This window comes from Anticarsia gemmatalis, chromosome 27, assembly GCF_050436995.1.
Source record: "Anticarsia gemmatalis isolate Benzon Research Colony breed Stoneville strain chromosome 27, ilAntGemm2 primary, whole genome shotgun sequence".
NCBI classification, from domain to species: Eukaryota; Metazoa; Arthropoda; class Insecta; order Lepidoptera; family Erebidae; genus Anticarsia; species Anticarsia gemmatalis.
Window position 1 is genome coordinate 6,506,497 of NC_134771.1, and position 19,558 is coordinate 6,526,054.

Here is a 19,558-nt window from a genome sequence, read left to right on the forward strand (position 1 = left end):
ATTGTAAAAACTTTTGATTGTTTTTTGGAATCTATATCAATTCTCTAAAACCCATAATGTCTTAGTAAATTAATTAAAACGTTAACCATATATTAGGCGCGTTTCCAAACGCAACTCAGCTGACGAATCACGAACGAATTTCACGATCAACAATTTTTTTGATAGACTTGACGTGAGCAGGCACGGTTGCCGATTGCCGTCGACATGGCTTCGATAAAATTAAATTTAGTATTGTGCAGTGTGATATTTAGCGTTTTAGTTTGCGTCAACACACAATCTGTTCATAGACGTTTTGAGTACAAATATTCGTTTAAGCCGCCGTATTTAGCGCAGAAAGATGGATCTGTACCATTTTGGGAGTACGGAGGCAGTAAGTATAGCACCATTTCTCATTAAATTTATATGAAAAAGCTGGCTCTGTTGCAGCTGTTATGTGCTAGGATACGTAATCTTCCTTTCCATGTTCATAAATATTAATGTTGTGTTATAAATATTGAATACCGAGGCGAAAATAGTTTGTTGATACGCTCGCTTCAGTGTGACGGCGACACGTCAGTGAAATCTGTCAAGTTAGAGTGAGATGGCGCGATATGATATGAGATGAGATAGAAAGAGATAAGTAATAATCGCAAAGATCATGTTTTTTAGTTCCACGACGGCAATCGACATGGATAAATAGAGGCTTTAAATAATTAATTATATTTATTGTGTTCATTCATTGTTTTAACTTCAGTTATTTCCTTTTAATTATATAATTAGCTAACGACAGGTTAATGATTACTAGTAATGTCTAATAGGCTGTTTTATGCATGTATTATTTAAAGAACATTACACTTGTATTCAATTGTTTTAAGCATAGCGAAACGATATTTAATTAATACAGTTATTATGTGGAACTGTAACTCATTGAAATTCAATTGAACACCTATGTTTCAGATAAAACATTATATTGTAGATTCTTGTATATTTTGAACATTTTACATAAATTATCACACAAATGAGATGTAACCATGTGCCTGCCATGTCATAACTGAATGGTTTATTTTTCATGAAATGGTGACACACAGTATGACTTATTTACAGTTGACTACATTTGGCTAGATCGGTGGACACAAATCCTGGTCATTTGTCCCTGCTAAATCTCATATGATCTACTCTCTATACCCCTTTTTAAGCTAGTTGTAGATCCAGACATTGTATTTATATGAAAATCAATATTTGACATTACTGAATCAATAACTATGAAAATGCACCTGGTGGTGTCAATTGCAGTCAATATACCTAATTAAGTTCAGAGGTATTTTCCCTATTATATGACACCTAATAATATAAGTAACTAGCACATTATTCAGCCAGGTAATCAAACCAGAGATCTTATGATCAGCTGTTATATACATAACCACCCTTAAGTGCAATTTTTTATAATTATCACATATCAACACTTAGCTAGCCTTAGACAAATTTATTTATGTCTTAAATTATGTTTAGTGGTCATCCTAGTGTCAAAGTTGTTCAAGCCGCATGAAGCCTTTGACATGGCTTAACAACTGTTATCTTAATTGACAACAACTTGGACTGTCTTTTTACGGGCCCACCATTGCAGTACCACTATGCGGCCATCCAACTATGTCCAAACCATAGTTTGTTTTACTTGTATTGAGCAGATGGATTACCAATTAGTAAACCCAACAAGCTATGGGCAGCATAAGGCAATAGTAAGGTATAATTTTGATAAGGAAATAATTCATTGTACTAAAATATGCGACATACTGCATTTTTGACATAGTAAGTGAAAAGTACACGTCAGTTCAGTTACTGATGATGAAGCATTACAATAATATTGAATGTACAAGCAGATCTTAAATGTTTTGACCTACTTTATGCAGTAAAATGTTTATAAAATTATGAAACTGAAACTTAGGTGTTAGGCATTAATTTGTGACAATGTTTTGTTACTTGAACTCTTGCAAAAAGTCTTAAAATACCACTATGCGGTCACCCATCTATGGAATGACCACGCCAAGGTTTGCTTAAACCCACACATCGTTTACCAAACAGTGAGCAAAAGTGGCTATGGGGGACTAGTTTTCAAATTAACTGAAATACCATCATTATTACCATGTTAAATATGTCAATCAAGTGCTCTATGGAGCAGTCGGTAAGGTATTTGACTGCTCATGAAGTCCCAGGATCGATTCCCAGGTAGGCATTTCCATTGACCTTTTCTAATTTACACAAGAGCTGCTTATTAAGAGTATATGCTTAACATCATCAAGGATTTTCAGTAATTTGATATGTGTATAAAATTTTGGTAGCAATACAGCTATGTATCAAATATCAATGTTCAGTTCAATGTAGGTACCTAATCATGAAACTTAATACTAGGTAGTAAATTATGATAATGAACGGTTATAAAAGATTAACACATGTATCGTGTTACGTATTATCTAATCAAGTGCAGTGGCTATTTTGGAAGGTGAATATCAATGGACAACCCTGAAATGGCTATGATATAGTTTCCCAACTATTTATGGATTAACGCCCCCTTTACAATAAAACCGCCTAACCACCGGTTTCTGAGGTACATTTAGCGGTAGTTTATCTATTCAATAGCGCTTTTTCTCATGAGTTTAAATGCTATTGAATAGATAAACTACTGCTAAATGTACCTCAGAAACCAGGGGCAAGTCCGAGTTTGAACCGTGCACAAATGCTATTATTTTAAGAAATAGTAAGAATCATGTCTGTTGTATGAGTGCTCTATTAAACATTGATTTTATTCCCCATTACCCATTACTGTCCCACTGCTGGGCAAGGGTCTCCTCCCGAAATGAGGTGAGGGGTTAGGCCTTGAGTCCACCATGTTGGCCAAGTGCGGTTTGGGGACTTTGCATGTCCTCAATAAATGTTTTAAACAAATTTTAGGCATGCAAGGTTTCCTCACGATGTTTTCCTTCACCGTTGGAGCATGTGATGATTATTTCTAATACACACATAACTTCGAAAAGTCATTGGTGTTTTGCCTCGGGTTCGAACCTGCGACCACTTGTGTGGGAGGTGTCAACTTATACCACTCGGCTATCACTGTATACTTACATCAAAATATATAAAACTCTTCCGTTACTGACTGACTGATGGACAACGCACAGTCGAAACTACTGAGAGTAGAAAATTAATATTTGGTATGAATTGTCCTTAAGAAGTTTAGTGTAGAGGAGAACTAAGATAGGGTTTTTGATGGCAAGACGAGGGTGGGAAACTAGAACATACGTAAGATTACACCGTCTTCCATAGGGTTAGGGAACACCTCTTAGTAACATCCTTAAAAATTTCCTTTGCTTCATTCACATCTTATCATGTGCCACTTGGATATAGTCACTTGTAAATAGCCTGGGCTAAGCACCTTTGACGTGGATATTAAAAAGATGGGTAGCCGTTTATCTGATTATCACTCAAAAATTATAGCCGAAATACGGAAGTGCCTGCTTGAAATCGAACCCGCGACCTTCCGTAACCTACCTTCCGTAACGCAGCGCCAGTTGTTCCGATAACGATATAAACAGTATTTAATTAAACACACTCGTTAAAACATTATCTATGTACATAATTACTACACTATAAATAACTTTCAAAACAGACATTAATATATTTAACCGACTGCGCGATGTACAGTGAGGTAATGTGGTTATTGTTTTAGGTAGCCACGCCGATACTATGGCGTCGGGAGGTCGTGGGTTCGATTTTCACACGGGACAAATAACTGCGGTCTACCAATAGTGGTTTCAGTTTTGATTGTGCTTTGTGTTCCTTATTTGTATGTTTGTAAAAGTCCCCGCGACACTTTTCGCGACACACGTCCACCACGTTGATCAATTGCAGGTTGGGTTAGCATATCTTCAAGAACTGTTTTATAATACTTTCTGGCATGCAAGGTTGCACCACGATGATTTCCATCCCGTTGAAACAAGTGATAATTATTTCCAACTAGCTGACCCGCGCAACTTCGCTTGCGTCACATAAGAGAGAATGGGTCATAATTTTCCCCGTTTTTGTAATATTTTTCGTTGCTACTCTGCTCCTATTGGTCGTAGCGTAATGATATATAGCCTATAACCTTCCTCGATAAATGAACTATCTAACACTGAAAGAATTTTTCAAATCGGACCAGTAGTTCCTGAGATTAGCGCGTTCAAACAAACAAACAAACTCTTCAGCTTTATAATATTAGTATAGATACACACATAACATCAAAACATCATTGCTGTGTTGCCTCGGATTCGAACCTGCGACCACTTGCGTGGAAGCTGGCACTTACTAATAATATTTCTGTTATTCAGATGCTATCGCGTCAGGCGAGAGCGTGAGGCTGGCGCCGTCGCTGCGCAGTCAGAAGGGCGCCATCTGGACCAAGACGCCCATCAACTTCGACTGGTGGGAGGTGGACGTCATGTTCAAGGTCACCGGCCGCGGCAGGATAGGGGCTGATGGACTGGTGAGATACCACTAACAACTCTTTAACTTGTAACTGTCCCAATACTGATTGACAATTTGATTTGACAAGGGAGCGATTATGTCTTTTTAACTCGTTTTGGGTCCACTGCTGAGCAAGGGTCTTCCCCGAACGAGGAAAGAATTATGTATTTTTAACCCCTGACTGTACGTACTACTGCTGGGCAAGAGTCTTTTCCCGAATAAGGAAGGGGTTAGGCCTTGAGTCCACCACGCTGACCAAGTGCTGGTCGGGGACTTAACATGCCCTCAAGTTATTAAACAAATTAGCCATGCAAGGCTCCCTCACGATCTTTGCCTTCACCATTGAAGCAAATTGATCATTTTTTTTAGCAACAAATCTGTTATTTACGGACATATTCTAAAGATTAATAGACTAGCTTAGTTTTATTTGCTATTTCTGTGTCCCACTACCGAGCAAAGGCTCTCCTGGAAACCTAATACTCATCATTACAATTTGAGACCTTCTTACTAACCGACTTTCTCAATGCGACTGTGTTTTTTTTATTCTTTTATATCAAAGCAATAACTAACACGATTGTTGGCTGTTTGTAGGCGTTCTGGTACACGACGCAGCGCGGCGACTACACGGGCGAGGTGTTCGGCTCGTCGGACCGCTGGAACGGGCTGGCCGTCATCTTCGACTCCTTCGACAACGACAACAAGCACAACAACCCCTACATCATGGCCATCGTCAACGACGGCACCAAGGTCTTCGACCACAAGAGGTGACGCACCATTCATTCATTCAGTCATTAATTAATTAATCATTCATTTATTCACTGACTCATTCATTCATCATTCATTCATTCACTAACTAATTCATTCGTTCACTCATTCATTCATTCATTCACAAACTCATTCATTTATTGACTAACTCATTCATTCATTCACCATTCGTTCACCATAAATTCATGCATTCATTCACCATTCATTCATGCATTCATTCATCATTCATTCGTTCATGCATTCATTCACCATTCATTCATTCATTCACCATTCATTCATTCATTCACCATTCATTCATTCATTCACCATTTATTTATTCATTCATTCACTGTTCATGCATGCATTCGTTTACTGTTCATGCATGCATTCATTCTCTATTCATGCATGCATTCATTCACTATTCATGCATGCATTCATTTACTGTTCATGCATGCATTCATTCTCTATTCATGCATGCATTCATTCACTATTCATGCATGCATTCATTCACTTTTCATGCATGCATTCATTCACTATTCTATCATTCATTCATTCACCATTCATTCACCATTCATTAGAACAAGTTAACTACTAAAAGGCATCATTTCTTCACTATAATAATGTAATATAATGTGTGTACAGTGACGGGTCGACGCAGCTGTTGTCGGGCTGCCTGCGCGACTTCAGGAACAAGCCGTTCCCGACGCGCGCCCGCATCGAGTACTACCTCAACACACTCACCGTCTACTTCCATAACGGTGAGCATATTACTCTTACAAAAACTATATTTTATATGATGTAACTAGTTTTTGCCCGCGACTGTCCGTTTAGTCTGTAGAGCAAGCCGTGAGTTTCTTACCGTTTCTTCTCACGAGCAACAGCACATTTTTCATGGATTCCGGTTCTTCTGCGTTTTGTATCATCTTTAGCTAACTTGTCAAACTTGTGTTCCCACCAACAAATAGTCGGACAGTGTGCTGTTTGCGCTTGGGACTTTAACTGAGTCATTAATGGGTCCGCTCCTCTCGCTGTGGGAACCGAGCTTTATGGTGTTGAAGCTTAGAGGGACCTTATTCATAACTCCAGGGTGTTTTGTACAGGTATGACAAACAACGAGGCGGACTACGAGCTGTGCTTCCGCGCGGAGAACGTGCAGCTCCCGCGCGGCGGACACTTCGGCCTGTCCGCGGCCACGGGCGGGCTGGCCGACGACCACGACGTCATCCACCTGCTCACCACCTCGCTGCACCAGCAGCAGCAGCCGGGAGGTAACTACATACATACATACATACATACATACATACATACATAGGCCACGGGCGGGCTGGCCGACGACCACGACGTCATCCACCTGCTCACCACCTCGCTGCACCAGCAGCAGCAGCCGGGAGGTAACTACATACATACATACATACATACATAGGCCACGGGCGGGCTGGCCGACGACCACGACGTCATCCACCTGCTCACCACCTCGCTGCACCAGCAGCAGCAGCCGGGAGGTAACTACATACATACATACATACATACATACATACATACATAGGCCACGGGCGGGCTGGCCGACGACCACGACGTCATCCACCTGCTCACCACCTCGCTGCACCAGCAGCAGCAGCCGGGAGGTAACTACATACATACATACATACATACATAGGCCACGGGCGGGCTGGCCGACGACCACGACGTCATCCACCTGCTCACCACCTCGCTGCACCAGCAGCAGCAGCCGGGAGGTAACTACATACATACATACATACATACATAGGCCACGGGCGGGCTGGCCGACGACCACGACGTCATCCACCTGCTCACCACCTCGCTGCACCAGCAGCAGCAGCCGGGAGGTAACTACATACATACATACATACATACATAGGCCACGGGCGGGCTGGCCGACGACCACGACGTCATCCACCTGCTCACCACCTCGCTGCACCAGCAGCAGCAGCCGGGAGGTAACTACATACATACATACATACATACATAGGCCACGGGCGGGCTGGCTGACGACCACGACGTCATCCACCTGCTCACCACCTCGCTGCACCAGCAGCAGCAGCCGGGAGGTAACTACATACATACATACATACATACATAGGCCACGGGCGGGCTGGCCGACGACCACGACGTCATCCACCTGCTCACCACCTCGCTGCACCAGCAGCAGCAGCCGGGAGGTAACTACATACATACATACATACATACATACATACATACATACATACACACATACATACATACAAACAAACATACATGTAGACATACAGACAAACAAACGGAGAGACGGACAGATAGACAAACATACATACAGACCGACAGTCACATACAGACATACACGCTACTTGTGTGTGTTCAAGTTTGGTTGCCTCGGGTTCGAATCCCGGATCGGACTAAAAAGTGTTTTGTGAGTTTTCTGTTATATAAAATTCTAAGAGATTGCCCGGATAAAAAGTTGAGGTTTCAGACCTCTATGCCTCGGAGAGGACGTAAGCTCAAAGACATACATACATTGACGCTCCTCGTGTCCGCAGGTCAGCAGATGAGCGCGGACGAGCAACAGAAGCTGTCGCAGGAGTACCAGGAGTACCAGAAGAAGCTGGAGCAGCAGAAGGAGGAGTACAGGAAGGAACATCCCGATGAGGTACCCCACCACAACACTGAACAACTTACATAGAGTTCAATGACATCTATCTATAGTCAACCTGGGTAACTTTGAATCATTTGGGTAACATTGACAGTGGGAATTTGCCACGTTCAATGTTACCCAAATGATTTAAAGTTACCCAAATTGATCTTACATAAAAATCAAAGGTGACTGACATAGTGATCTATTAACGCACAGCACAAACCACTGGACGGATCGGACTGAAATTTGGCATGTAGGTAGATGTTATGACGTAGGTCGCAGGCAAAAGTTAGTTAAGTATATTATTCATTAGCATAGGGTTCCTTCGGACTATGTTGAAGTCGGCCCACAGTCCCACCGGATGCAGCTTAATACCTGTGTTTTACATGCAGCGACTGCTTATCTGACCTCCACAACACAGTTACTTGGCTTATAACATGATACTAAGTAAGACTGGTTGTCAGACTTTCAAGCTTCTGACTACTGTTAACGACTGTCAGAGCTCTTTGATAATGACAGGCGGGACCCACAATAAAATTTAATGTCCCTTCCGAAATATAGAAAAAACTCGTTACGTATAATATGGTCCCATCCGTTGGGCAACCTTGGTAAGGGTAGCTTAACCTCAGAGATCGGTCCACTAGCCGACTAATGTTGTTATGTTCTATCTCTCTCTAACGTGTGTGCGTGTGTAGGTGCGCGACAAGGAGGGCGAGATGGACGACTGGTTCGAGTCGGACGGCCAGCGCGAGCTGCGCCAGATCTTCCAGGGCCAGATGCAGATACACGACGTGCTGCGGGACCTCAACAAGAAAGTCGACGAGGTAACTACGCGTTTATAACTATAATAATTACTTATTTATTTATTTAGGGAATACAAACAGTTACACACTTTCCTTAATAATAAATTTTTGGTTAAGCTTACTTGGGTGCAACAAGTTAATAAACTAAAAAAATATATAATTTGAGAAAATAAAAATGATGAAAATTAAAATAAAAAGAATGAACAAGACAATAGTTAAGGACAAGGGTCTCCTTCCGGAATGAAAAAGGTACGGCCTAAATGTGGATGAGAGGGTCTTTGCATTAAAAAACTGTTTTAAAGACTTCTCAGACAAACAAAGATTCGTCTTGTTTTCTTTTACTATTAGAACAAGTAATTATATTTTATGGGAAATTTTATAGTACAAACTTGTTGGTATAATTATTGCAAGTCTAAGAGCGACCTTACTCAGTATGTATAATATTATGTATATATAACAGTATATAACGTGTGTGTGTGTGCAGGTGATCGGCAAGCAGATGAACTCGCTGTCGATGCTGACGGCGGTGTACGGACACACGCAGGGCCAGCCCATCCAGCCCGGAGCCGCGCCGCCCGCACAGGTACTGACACCATCTATTACCCTGACATGCCACATATTATTATTATCATAACTAATATTTAATTACTGGCAAAGACACCTTTTATCGTATCCATCAGTATACTTAATCAATAAAGTTATTAATGACAGTGTACAATTTAATACTGAAATCTATTGCGCACCCGACATACTTTATAATTCAACTTTAATTCAGAGCTTGATATTTTATTGTTTAATCTGAGCGATGTACCCCGCTGCCTAACCAAACAATATTAAACCGATTAGAACTTGACATTTAACAGCAAACAGAGTTTACATTTAAGTGAGTTGATAACAATTATTTTACATAATTACTAGCTGACCATATACATTTAAAATAAAATAGTGTCATCTAGGGGTATGTAAAATCGTTAAGCGTCGACGACTTGCTTAACAAAGGATCTTATTCTATATATTGTATTTATATTGTACTATTACTATTATAGATTCCGTCTCTGCCGATCGGTCGTCACGACTGGGACGCGCTGGTCGCCAACAACCAGATCATGATCAACACCATCGCTGAACTCAAGTAAGTACATAATATAGACATATGGATATTTATTGCCTCGTATAGGTATTCGAAAATCCGTTATTCGGTATTAGTCTACTTATAAATTTACAAGCGGACTGGCCCGGCTTCGTCTGGGTATGGTTGATTCTGTTCCCGTGGGAATTTTGATCCCATCGATCCCATAAAAGTCTACGGCGGTCGCTGATAGTCTTCCCACCTAATTTTGATATATATATTTTTCTTTCCCAACCCGCATTTGGCCAGCGTGGTGGACTCAAGGCCTAACCCCTCCCGCATTACGGGAGACCCTTGCCCAGCAGTGGGACATTAATTGGTTAAATTTATTTTTTTGACGATGTTTAAAACATATTTTATTCCCTTTCGGACAGGTACACTATATTATACTCGTATATTTTATTAATATAATTATTATGTGTATGTTACAGAGGGTTCATAATCGAAGTGTCGCGCAAGTCTGACTCACTGCTCGCGTCGGGCGGACAGGCCGGCGCCGCAGGTAAATATTATATTATTATTATATTATATACCTACTGGTTTCACTGGTATTGTATACGACATCTCATCACGGAGTATTCGGTTCGATTCCCGTCTTGGAAAAATTGCCGTTAGTTCTAATTTAAATTAAGATATTTTCGAAGATATCACAGAGTGACTGTCTCTCTGGCGCGGTCGGTTATGTGTCCGACTGCTGACCACAAAGTCCCGGGTTCGATTTGCAGGCTGGACAAAGTCCTTCATTTATATTAGATTTTTCTCAAAAGTAGCCCCGACATTGTCTACGCGTCGGTATTTGGCAATAGTCTAGCCCCCTATTAAATGGAACTAACATTGATCATAACGAAACGTGAATGTTTCTTACACCTCTGCCTAGACCTTCGAGTATAACAAGCAACATATGTACAAGTTATTAACGTGTTGTGTGTTTGTTTATCAGCAGGAGGCATCAACCCTCAGTTCCTCACTGAGATGAGGGACAGCGTGCTACAAGTCAAGCAGACCGTCAACGGAGTCGCGCAGAGGTATGCACCTTCGACAGATAACTTATTTGCTAGAGAAAGTGACAGCAGATGTATGAACATAACTGACAAAAGTTAATCTAATTACAAGTAGTGAAAATGGACCTTATGCATACAAAGTTGTTGCGTTAGTTTCGCTATTGCCCGCTAGATGACAGTACCATCTACAACACGGTGATAATTATATGTGTAAAGGCGCGTTCCCACTATGTCGTGACGACAGATAATCGTGTAGTTTTAAGTGTCGTGGCTTATATGTTTAAATGGAGGTGTTCACATATAGAACGACACGATCTCGATCGTTACAACATAGTGGGAACGCGCTCTTATCTAAATGATTTAGTTGTATCAAACAGGCCACCCTCAGCTGCATAATGTTCCACATTCTGAATGTTGTATACTTCAGCTAGTTGCATATAAGGCATGACTAATATGTTGCATCAATACATAGTATAAAGCAATGTCCCTTTCCACGTCTGTCCGTAGTTTTGTACTTTTAAAAGATAGAAGAGGAATGTTTATATGTATAATAACATGTTTAATATATTAGCAAATCACTGATAATTTCAAGATTTCTATCGCGAAGTCGTAAATAAACTCATTTTTTTGAGCTTACATTGCAAACTCAACAGTTAGATCAAAATCAATCATTCCCTATAGGGTTAGAATGGGTGGTAGAAAGTCAACTGTTATTTTTTCTAAGTTATACGCGGAAACCCGCACGTATCCACTAGTCACATGTTTGTTTGTTTGTGTCCAGACTGGTGGCCCAGCCGGCGGCGCAGGCGAGCTGTCCGGACGTGTCGTGCGTGAGCTTCACGTCGCTGCTGCTGGTGGTCGCCGCGCAGCTCTCGCTCATGTTCGTCTACTCGCTGTACAAGTAAGTTGACACTATCACTACGTAATATTATTAAATATAGTCGCCTGTCCGTCTGTGTCGAGATTTACAGGCGGCTAACACCGATAGACAGAATTTCTCATGAGTTTTGAGTATATGAGACGAAATTTGATGACTATTGAATATTATTTTATCATGTACCTACGTCTGTTTCATATCTCGGGACTACAGAATCCCGGACATTTAGAAAACGTAGAGGCCTTTTTATACAGCTTCAAATATTTCAAAAATGTATGGTAACAATCCTGTGATTTTCCTTCTCCACATTTTAAAATGCACTTAAGGACAATAAGGACAATCACCGGACTGTGTGGAACTATGGCAAAACTAATGGGAAAAAACGTATTGGGCTATTGGGATGGGGTGCTTGTGGACTGGAATATTAGTGATCTATGGGAACTATGGCGCCTATTGTTATTTGGCCCATCGCGTTGCAATATAGTCATACAATACAACAATCTTGAAGATATTTATAATAATTTGTATCTTTTGTCCACAGAGAAAGAAAGGAGGCGCAAGCGAAGAAATTCTTCTAAGAAGTTGTTAGTCGATGTTAATAGGTGGCGCCACTGGTTTCATATTACTACCAAACACAACCGATAGATGGCGTTAAGTAACAAAAAATTAAAACTGATGTTTTTTGACTTCACGTGAACACTGTCGCAAAAAATTGTTTAGTATTTTAAAATATTTCCTAATATCGACCATAATAATGAAACAGTGTTTATATTTGAAACTTGTCACATTTGACAGGTGTCAAATGTTATAACTGTTGGCTGTTCCTTGTGGTCAAATAGTAACTTGTAAGTACTTAGAAACGAGATGATCTCAAAAATAACGCATCCTCAAGTAACTGCTAGAAATATGAAACCAATGGATTTTTAGTGTTTTTTTTACCAATATGTGAGTGCGAGATAGGAAATACTGACTGTACATACTATTTATACTGTTCTCTGTTCAAAATATGTATTTATTTTTATGATTTTTCCAATAAATTTTGTTATTTTTCTACGATGTTTCTGTCGGGTAGTCTCGCAATGAGTGTGTGAGTGTAAAAATGGTTGTAAGTAAAGATTATTTTTTGAGATTACATTGCCTTTTTATTATTTACCCTGTTTATTGAACAAACTAAATTATACTCGGAACAAACCAACAGATAGGCCATTATGTCATTGGCTAGAAGTGTCCATCCATCGCAGATATTTCAAGAGGCTACAGACAGAAGAATATTTGTTACGAGTGAACATCTTCGTTAGTTGCTAAGTAGGCCTATAAATAATACAAGTATTCTCTCAGCTCCAACGTTACCTATATATACAGAAAAACTAACACAACTTCTAAAGTTGACTTGTCACACAGTAAGTCAAAGTAGCCCGAAACAAACTATAATTCCGTTTCGTAATCGAGAATACGATTAAGTTAAAAAGAGACAGGCATATGACTTTAAACTTATAAGAGAGCGATAGACAAAACGCTGCCAAATTGACACATATATGACAAGTACCTACAAATCAAATACCAACATGGCGGTATTTTGATTTTCAAAGCTTTCGACTAAATTGCGGAAAATAGTTATAATTTCGACATAAACTTGCTTGTGACGAATATCTAACAGCAGTATTGCTAAAGACAATTACTGAGCAGTTATATTTTATTTAAATTGTGAATAGAAACTAAAGATTTTCGTGAAATAAGTGCCGTGTTAGCAGTCGCAGTGAAACGTAAACAGTTTTCATTATCGTGTTTCGTCATAACAATGGCATCAGGTTACTGTAAGAGTGATAAGCCCGAGCTGGTGGCTATATACCGCTTGGAGTTTTATAAAAACAAGAAAAAGTGGAAATTATCTAATGACAAGCCGAAGCAGCCGCTTACGCCGCCGCCGTCGCCCTCGCCTCGTGACGAACCGCAGACACCTGTACGGTATGTTGAATAAACTCATGTTTATTTAGACTTAGACGAATGTTTTCTATCTATTCTATCTAATCAGCCCGTTTTCTACTGTTGAGTATAGGCCTCCCCCTCAGCACGCCTCTTTATACGGTCCTGCGCTTGTCTCATCCATTTCGGCCCTACATATTTATTAATAAATTATAATAAAGTTTAGACGAATTTTTGCCTTAATATTATTAAAGTGTTACATTTTACCCATTGCATTAGGTAAGACAAAGTCATTTATATAATAATGGCATCACAAGTGGCGCATTTAGTAGTTTATATATTCAAACTGTTTTTTTATATGAGTTTAAACACTATTGAATAGATAAACTACCCCTAAATGGCCCTCATAAACCAGGGTAAGAATTCCTCTTGTGTCACGGGGACTTTAACAAACATACAAACCAAACATAGTCCTTATCACAATGCATAAAAAGGCTAATGGCTGAGACTAGGGCTTGAAATGTCTAGTTTATCTAAACTAGTGAAAGAATTAAACATTTGATAACTATTGTGTATTTGTACAATAACTGTATCAAGGAAACCATAATATACATAGAAATATTAATTTACTTTATTGAGATCCTTGGTATTTAGGCATTTACTTAGGATTTTTATTGCACCAAGTGTTGTTAATCTCTTGTCTCTGCCTACCTCTACGGGAAATTGGCATGATCTTATGTCTGTATGTATGTATGGTTCACAAGTCAGTTGTAATGTGTTCTGTTATTTTGTGTCAGGCCTAACTTGAATGTGACGTACAATGTGAGCAGCTCTGAATCAGACAAGGAGTTAACTTCACCACTCAATGATGCCTTCTTAAATGATGTGCCCTGTAAGTATACTAATGTAATATTTAACCATAACTCGAGTAGCATTTTCCCTAGTACCATTAAGTTCACACCTTAACACTATGGACTTCTAAGGTGGCCTATGGCCCAGTCAAGAGTGTATTTGACTGCTAATCATGAGGTCTCGAGTTAGATTCCAGGATCAGTCAAAGTGCTATTGGTCTTTTCTAATCTATTACGATCAATGAATGATCTTGATTATTAATTGAGCCCAAAGCTTGGTATGTTACATGGAAAAATTACAATGGGAGCAAAACCAGAGTCACCTGAGTGCATTTCATACACCATGCCTCCCTGAGCTATCCTCCTACCCCATAAAATACCTTCCTCTTCTTATCGTATGGTTAGTGGTCAACCTAGTGTCAAAGTTGTTCAAGCCCGAAGGTCTTTGACGTGGTTTAACGACTGTTATCTTAATTTACTACAACTGGGACCGACTTTTTACGTGCCCTCCGAAGCATGGAGACGCCCAGTTCAGTACAACTATGCGGTCACCCATCTATGGTATGACCATGCCAAGGTTTGCTTTACCCAAAGATTGTTTACCGACCAGTGAGCGCAACTGGCATGGTCAGGCATGGGCGCCTTATGCTCATACAGTATTATTACTATCACAATTTATGGTCCTACTGCAGGTTAAAGGCCCCTCCAAAGTTTTCCTCCCTCCAACAAAAAAACCTCTTCAACACCTTCTTGAGTAAATTGTAGTATATGTATATTTTTGTCAGTGGAGTGTGCCCTAAAGCCGGAGCCGCCGACCCTGCTGGAGGACCGCGACGCAGTACAGCTGCGCCGCACCGCGGACCACTGGCTCAACAGACTCCTGCGACTGTACCAGCAGACTGAGGACTGCTCCGACTGGGAAGACTATCAGGTAACACTTGGTATTGTTATAGTTCAGTCAGAAACGAATCATTTATTCATTTAGGTCAAATGCCGACACTTATCATATGATAGTCAATGATATAGAGAGTGAAATTACCGCCAGTTCGGAAAGTAGGGCCAATGAGAAGAGCTGACGACAAACTCCTGGCCGCTGTTTTAAATTGCCAAATAGTTTAAACAATATTTCTGTTAGGTTAAATCATTGATGATGTAAGGAGCTGCTACCAACATTACTGAACACACTTTCTCATATCTCTTGTCATATCATAAATTGAATCAATGTACTTATTAAGGTGCTAGTATACAAGATATCAAATAGTATTAGAAGCATGATGGGAGCATCTACTTCATAATAATTATAAAGAAATCTCGCTTTCATATTCGATCAAAGTTTCAGCCCCTATTTAGGTACTGTGTACTATTATTTGTGTGGCTAAACCAGGTGTATATTATATGAAAAAAATTGTTCAATTATATACCGAAGTTTTTCTCACAAACAGTTTATAAATGCGAAATGTTTCGACCCTTTCACGAAAAAAAACTACTGATTTTAATGAAATTTAAGTACACAATTTCCGAAATTTCCGGAAAATTTTGTGTTTGATATTTTTGTATATTTTACAGGAGGGAGTGAACGATAGCACAGACTTCATCCGCGAAGCTCATGAAATACCGCACTCCTCCGAGAAAGACCCTGACGAGACAGGAGGTATATAACAAACTTACAGTTCAAAATTTACAACAAAAAAAATTATCTCAGATTTCGTGATTAAAAATTACATAGACTCTTTTGTTTTGAAATGCTTTGTTAGTGGACTGCCTCAGTAGTCTGTATTCTGGGTAATAGTCTGTATGTCTGATGACAACCAGTTCTAGGGTTCAATTTCTGGGTCGGGCTAAATACTATTAATATTTTGGTTATTCTCAATAGCAGCAATAGTTTAGTAAAGTGTCTGGTATAAGGTTTTTACTGACATTGTAAAATGCTAAATGGGTATTTGTCTACAAAAGCCTACTACAAGAGTAATGTTATGTATGTATGTATTGTTCCAGAGTGCTCATGCTCGCTAGTGTCTACCCCCCTGCCTGGTCTGTCGTCGCGTAGTCTGTCGGCCGCTATACTGCATGCCACCAGGGCTCTCAGACACCTCCTCACTGAACAACTCATTAGAGATCAAATTGTAAGTTACAACCGGTCTCAATAAAATATCTTTCATTACTACATAGTATAAAGCCAAGTCGTTTCCCGCGTCTGTCTGAATGTATGTATGTATGAATGACTGCCTCTGTGGTGCAGTGCTTAAGGTCACCACGCCGCAACCATTGCGTCGAGAGGTCGTGGGTTCGATTCCCACACGGAACAATTATTATGTGTGCGATCCACAAATAATCGTTCGGGTCTGGTTGTGCTTGGTGTCCGTTGTTTGTATGTTTGTAAAAGTCCCCGCGACACAAGAGCGGATTACTATGAGTGCGGAAGTTGTCTTTAAAAAAAAATGCAATCTTGCATCACGATGTTTTCCTTCACCGTTGGAACGAGTGATATTATTTGTAATAAACACATAACTTGGAAAAGTCATTGCTGTGTTGCCTCGGGTTCGAACCTACAACCACTTGCGAGGGAGGTACTAACTTACACCACTCGGTTATCACTGCTCGAAAAGGTATTTTTATTATTTTCTCCCCCTCAGCGGAGTCGAACCCTGAGCGCCCTAGAAGAGTACCCGACCCGCGACACGCAGCTCTTCGGCACCGAGTACGTGACGGGCGGCTCGCACTTGACGTGTAACACGAACGAACTACAAGTGCGTACGGACAGTGTCATCAAGATTGTTATGGGCAGGCCTTATAGACGGTGAAGGAGAGTAAAGGGAGGGGAGGGGGTGTTTTTGTAAAATTATTATTATTTATCGTATGGTTAGTGGTCAACCTAGTGTCAAAGTTGTTCAAGCCGCCCGAAGGCCTTTAACGTGGCTTAACGACTGGTATCTTAATTGACAACAACCGGAGTGCCCTCCGAAGCACGGAGACGCCCAGGTCAAATACCACTATACGGTCACCCATCTATGGAATGACCGCGCCAAGGTTTGCGCTTAACCCACAGATCGTTTACCGACCGGTGAGCGCAACTGGCTATGGGCGCCTCTTTTGTAAAATGTAGATTGCTGATGTAAGGGTGTTACCACACCAATTAATCGACATAGGTCGAGGTTGATCGATTGGTGTGGCAACACCCTAAGGAGGTGGTCTAGTAGATTATCGTGTAAAAAACATTGTTACTGTTGAAGTAAATAGATGGTGAGGTCAATAATGAAATAGACAAGTATTTTAGTGCTTTTTGCCAAGTATAGATTACAAAGTGGAGGGTTTAAAAGAACCTTTTGCAGTGTTAGGAGTAAAGGGGGGGGGGGGGGGGACTTAGTGAAACATCACAAAATTGATTTCTTATGGCCAAAAAGAACGTTCTTCAAAAGAAACTACCTACAACTACTAACTACCTCTTATATTGAGTAGTAAACTAGACTTAGGGATACTTCACATTGGTACGCTCAAACGATGTCAGCGTAACAATTCAATAAGCTTAAGTAAAACATTGATTGTCCAAACACATTGTGATTATTTAGTTTCATTTACAGACTGAAGTAGATATAAGCAGAGTATTCAAATAGTTTTGTACTAAGAGTGCGTTTTCACTTTTCACTGAAGGAAGGCAGTTATATAATATACCCCTTAGTAAGGTTAAAACAGTATATATGTACACTAATGTACAGACACTGTGTCCTACAGGACTAGTCTCTTAGTTTAGTAACTTGTATAGTTTGTTAGTAAGTTTTGTATCCATATATTAATATATTTCTTTATAAAAGTAGTTGTGGGTTTTATTAAAGTTTTAACTATTACTTACGTTTTATGCAGTATAAGTGAAGTGTGTGCACAATACACAGGTACACTCTCTATTCCATCACTCTCATAGTTTGGTGGGACGGATAACCGACACGACCCGTGAGAGGTCAGGCGCAGGACCGACGGCGACACGTGCTCTCCGAGGCACGGAGGTCTGCGACCTCAAATTCCTAACTACGGACAATTCACTAAGGATATTTCAGCAGAAAAACTCAGGAATTAATTTATGGTCTTATCTGGGATTCGAACCCGAGACTTCTACGGTGCAGTTGCAAACACTACCGGACAGGCGACAAAGGTAAGTAATCTATACTATCTATACTAATATTATAAAGCTGAAGAGTTTGTTTGTTTGAGCGCGCTAATCTCAGGAACTACTGGTCCGATTTGAAAAATTATTTCAGTGTTAGATAGCCCATTTATCGAGGAAGGGTATAGGTTATATATCATCACGCTACGACCAATAGGAGCAGAGTACCAGTGAAAAATGTTACAAAAACGGGGAAAATTATGACCTGTTCTCTCTGATGTGGCGCAAGCGAAGTTGCGCGGATCAGCTAGTATTAAATTTGTTGTCAAACAAAAGTGTCTATCATTGCCACTTTACATAGAACAGTTATCTAAACTCAGTAAGAGATTACCTTATGTATATAAGTGCTATATAAATAAACAAGTATATAAGACGTGTTTGATAAGATTTCTAACAATAGGCAACTAATCGTGTTGTCACATTTCTTTGTATTTACACTTGAAATTATGAAGAGTAGTACATAATAATAATAATGTCCTTTCCGATCCGGCTACGGCGGTCAGTTTTACTGAAACTGGCCAACGGTGCAGGACTTTGTTTATAGTGTCCAAGTGTGTGCACAATACACAGGTACACTCTCTATTCCTTCACTCTCATAGTCTGGTGGGACGGATAACCGACACGACCAGAGAGAGGTCAGGCGCAGGACCGACGGCTTTACGTGCTCTCCGAGGCACAGAGGTCTTCCACCTCAACTTCCTAACTCCGGGCAATTTCTAAGAAATTCGTAACAGCAAAATCTCAGACCGAGACCCGACCCAGGATTCGAACCTGAAATATCTCGCACGGCAGTCGCATACACTACCGACCACGCCACAGAGGCAGTCAGAGTAGAATTATCAAAAAAAGAAATCGTACCAAGTGGCGTTCTTTGATCTCTGTCTATCCTTATGGGAAAAAAGCGTGAGTAATTATGTATATACCTACATATTATTATGTACGCTTACGAAGAGTTTTTATCAATATGGATCA

At 40.3% G+C, this 19,558-nt stretch overlaps 2 protein-coding genes across 3 annotated transcripts; both read left to right on the top strand.

Moving 5' to 3' along the window:
- The first annotated feature begins 138 nt into the window (after positions 1 to 138).
- ergic53 (lectin, mannose binding protein ergic53) lies at positions 139 to 12,788 on the top strand. 2 transcript variants are annotated; one of them, XM_076132116.1, is made up of 13 exons: positions 139 to 370; positions 4,338 to 4,492; positions 5,065 to 5,237; positions 5,860 to 5,975; positions 6,318 to 6,485; positions 7,752 to 7,861; positions 8,542 to 8,670; positions 9,134 to 9,232; positions 9,696 to 9,781; positions 10,210 to 10,280; positions 10,719 to 10,803; positions 11,561 to 11,680; positions 12,198 to 12,788. In XM_076132116.1, the coding sequence occupies exons 1-13, from the start codon at positions 205 to 207 to the stop codon at positions 12,232 to 12,234; spliced, it is 1,515 nt and encodes a 504-aa protein (XP_075988231.1). In that variant the 5' UTR covers positions 139 to 204; the 3' UTR covers positions 12,235 to 12,788. The 2 variants fall into 2 exon arrangements, with proteins under 2 accessions (XP_075988231.1, XP_075988232.1); XM_076132117.1 differs by having other exon boundaries at positions 10,722 to 10,803.
- Positions 12,789 to 13,237: 449 nt separating this feature from the next.
- LOC142984459 (uncharacterized) lies at positions 13,238 to 18,241 on the top strand. The gene is made up of 6 exons (XM_076132068.1): positions 13,238 to 13,621; positions 14,377 to 14,471; positions 15,216 to 15,361; positions 15,997 to 16,081; positions 16,426 to 16,553; positions 17,064 to 18,241. Exons 1-6 carry the CDS (start codon positions 13,455 to 13,457, stop codon positions 17,229 to 17,231), a joined length of 789 nt encoding a protein of 262 aa, XP_075988183.1. The 5' UTR covers positions 13,238 to 13,454; the 3' UTR covers positions 17,232 to 18,241.
- Positions 18,242 to 19,558: the final 1,317 nt, after the last annotated feature.

Coding starts and splice junctions, on each gene's coding strand:
- ergic53 (XM_076132116.1), top strand. CDS start 205: ATGGCTTCGATAAAATTAAATTTAGTATTGTGCAGTGTGATATTTAGC. Junction 5,238..5,859: donor AAGGTCTTCGACCACAAGAG/GTGACGCACCAT, acceptor ATGTGTGTACAG/TGACGGGTCGACGCAGCTGT. Junction 7,862..8,541: donor GGAAGGAACATCCCGATGAG/GTACCCCACCAC, acceptor GTGCGTGTGTAG/GTGCGCGACAAGGAGGGCGA.
- LOC142984459 (XM_076132068.1), top strand. CDS start 13,455: ATGGCATCAGGTTACTGTAAGAGTGATAAGCCCGAGCTGGTGGCTATA. Junction 14,472..15,215: donor CTTCTTAAATGATGTGCCCT/GTAAGTATACTA, acceptor TATTTTTGTCAG/TGGAGTGTGCCCTAAAGCCG. Junction 16,082..16,425: donor AGACCCTGACGAGACAGGAG/GTATATAACAAA, acceptor GTATTGTTCCAG/AGTGCTCATGCTCGCTAGTG.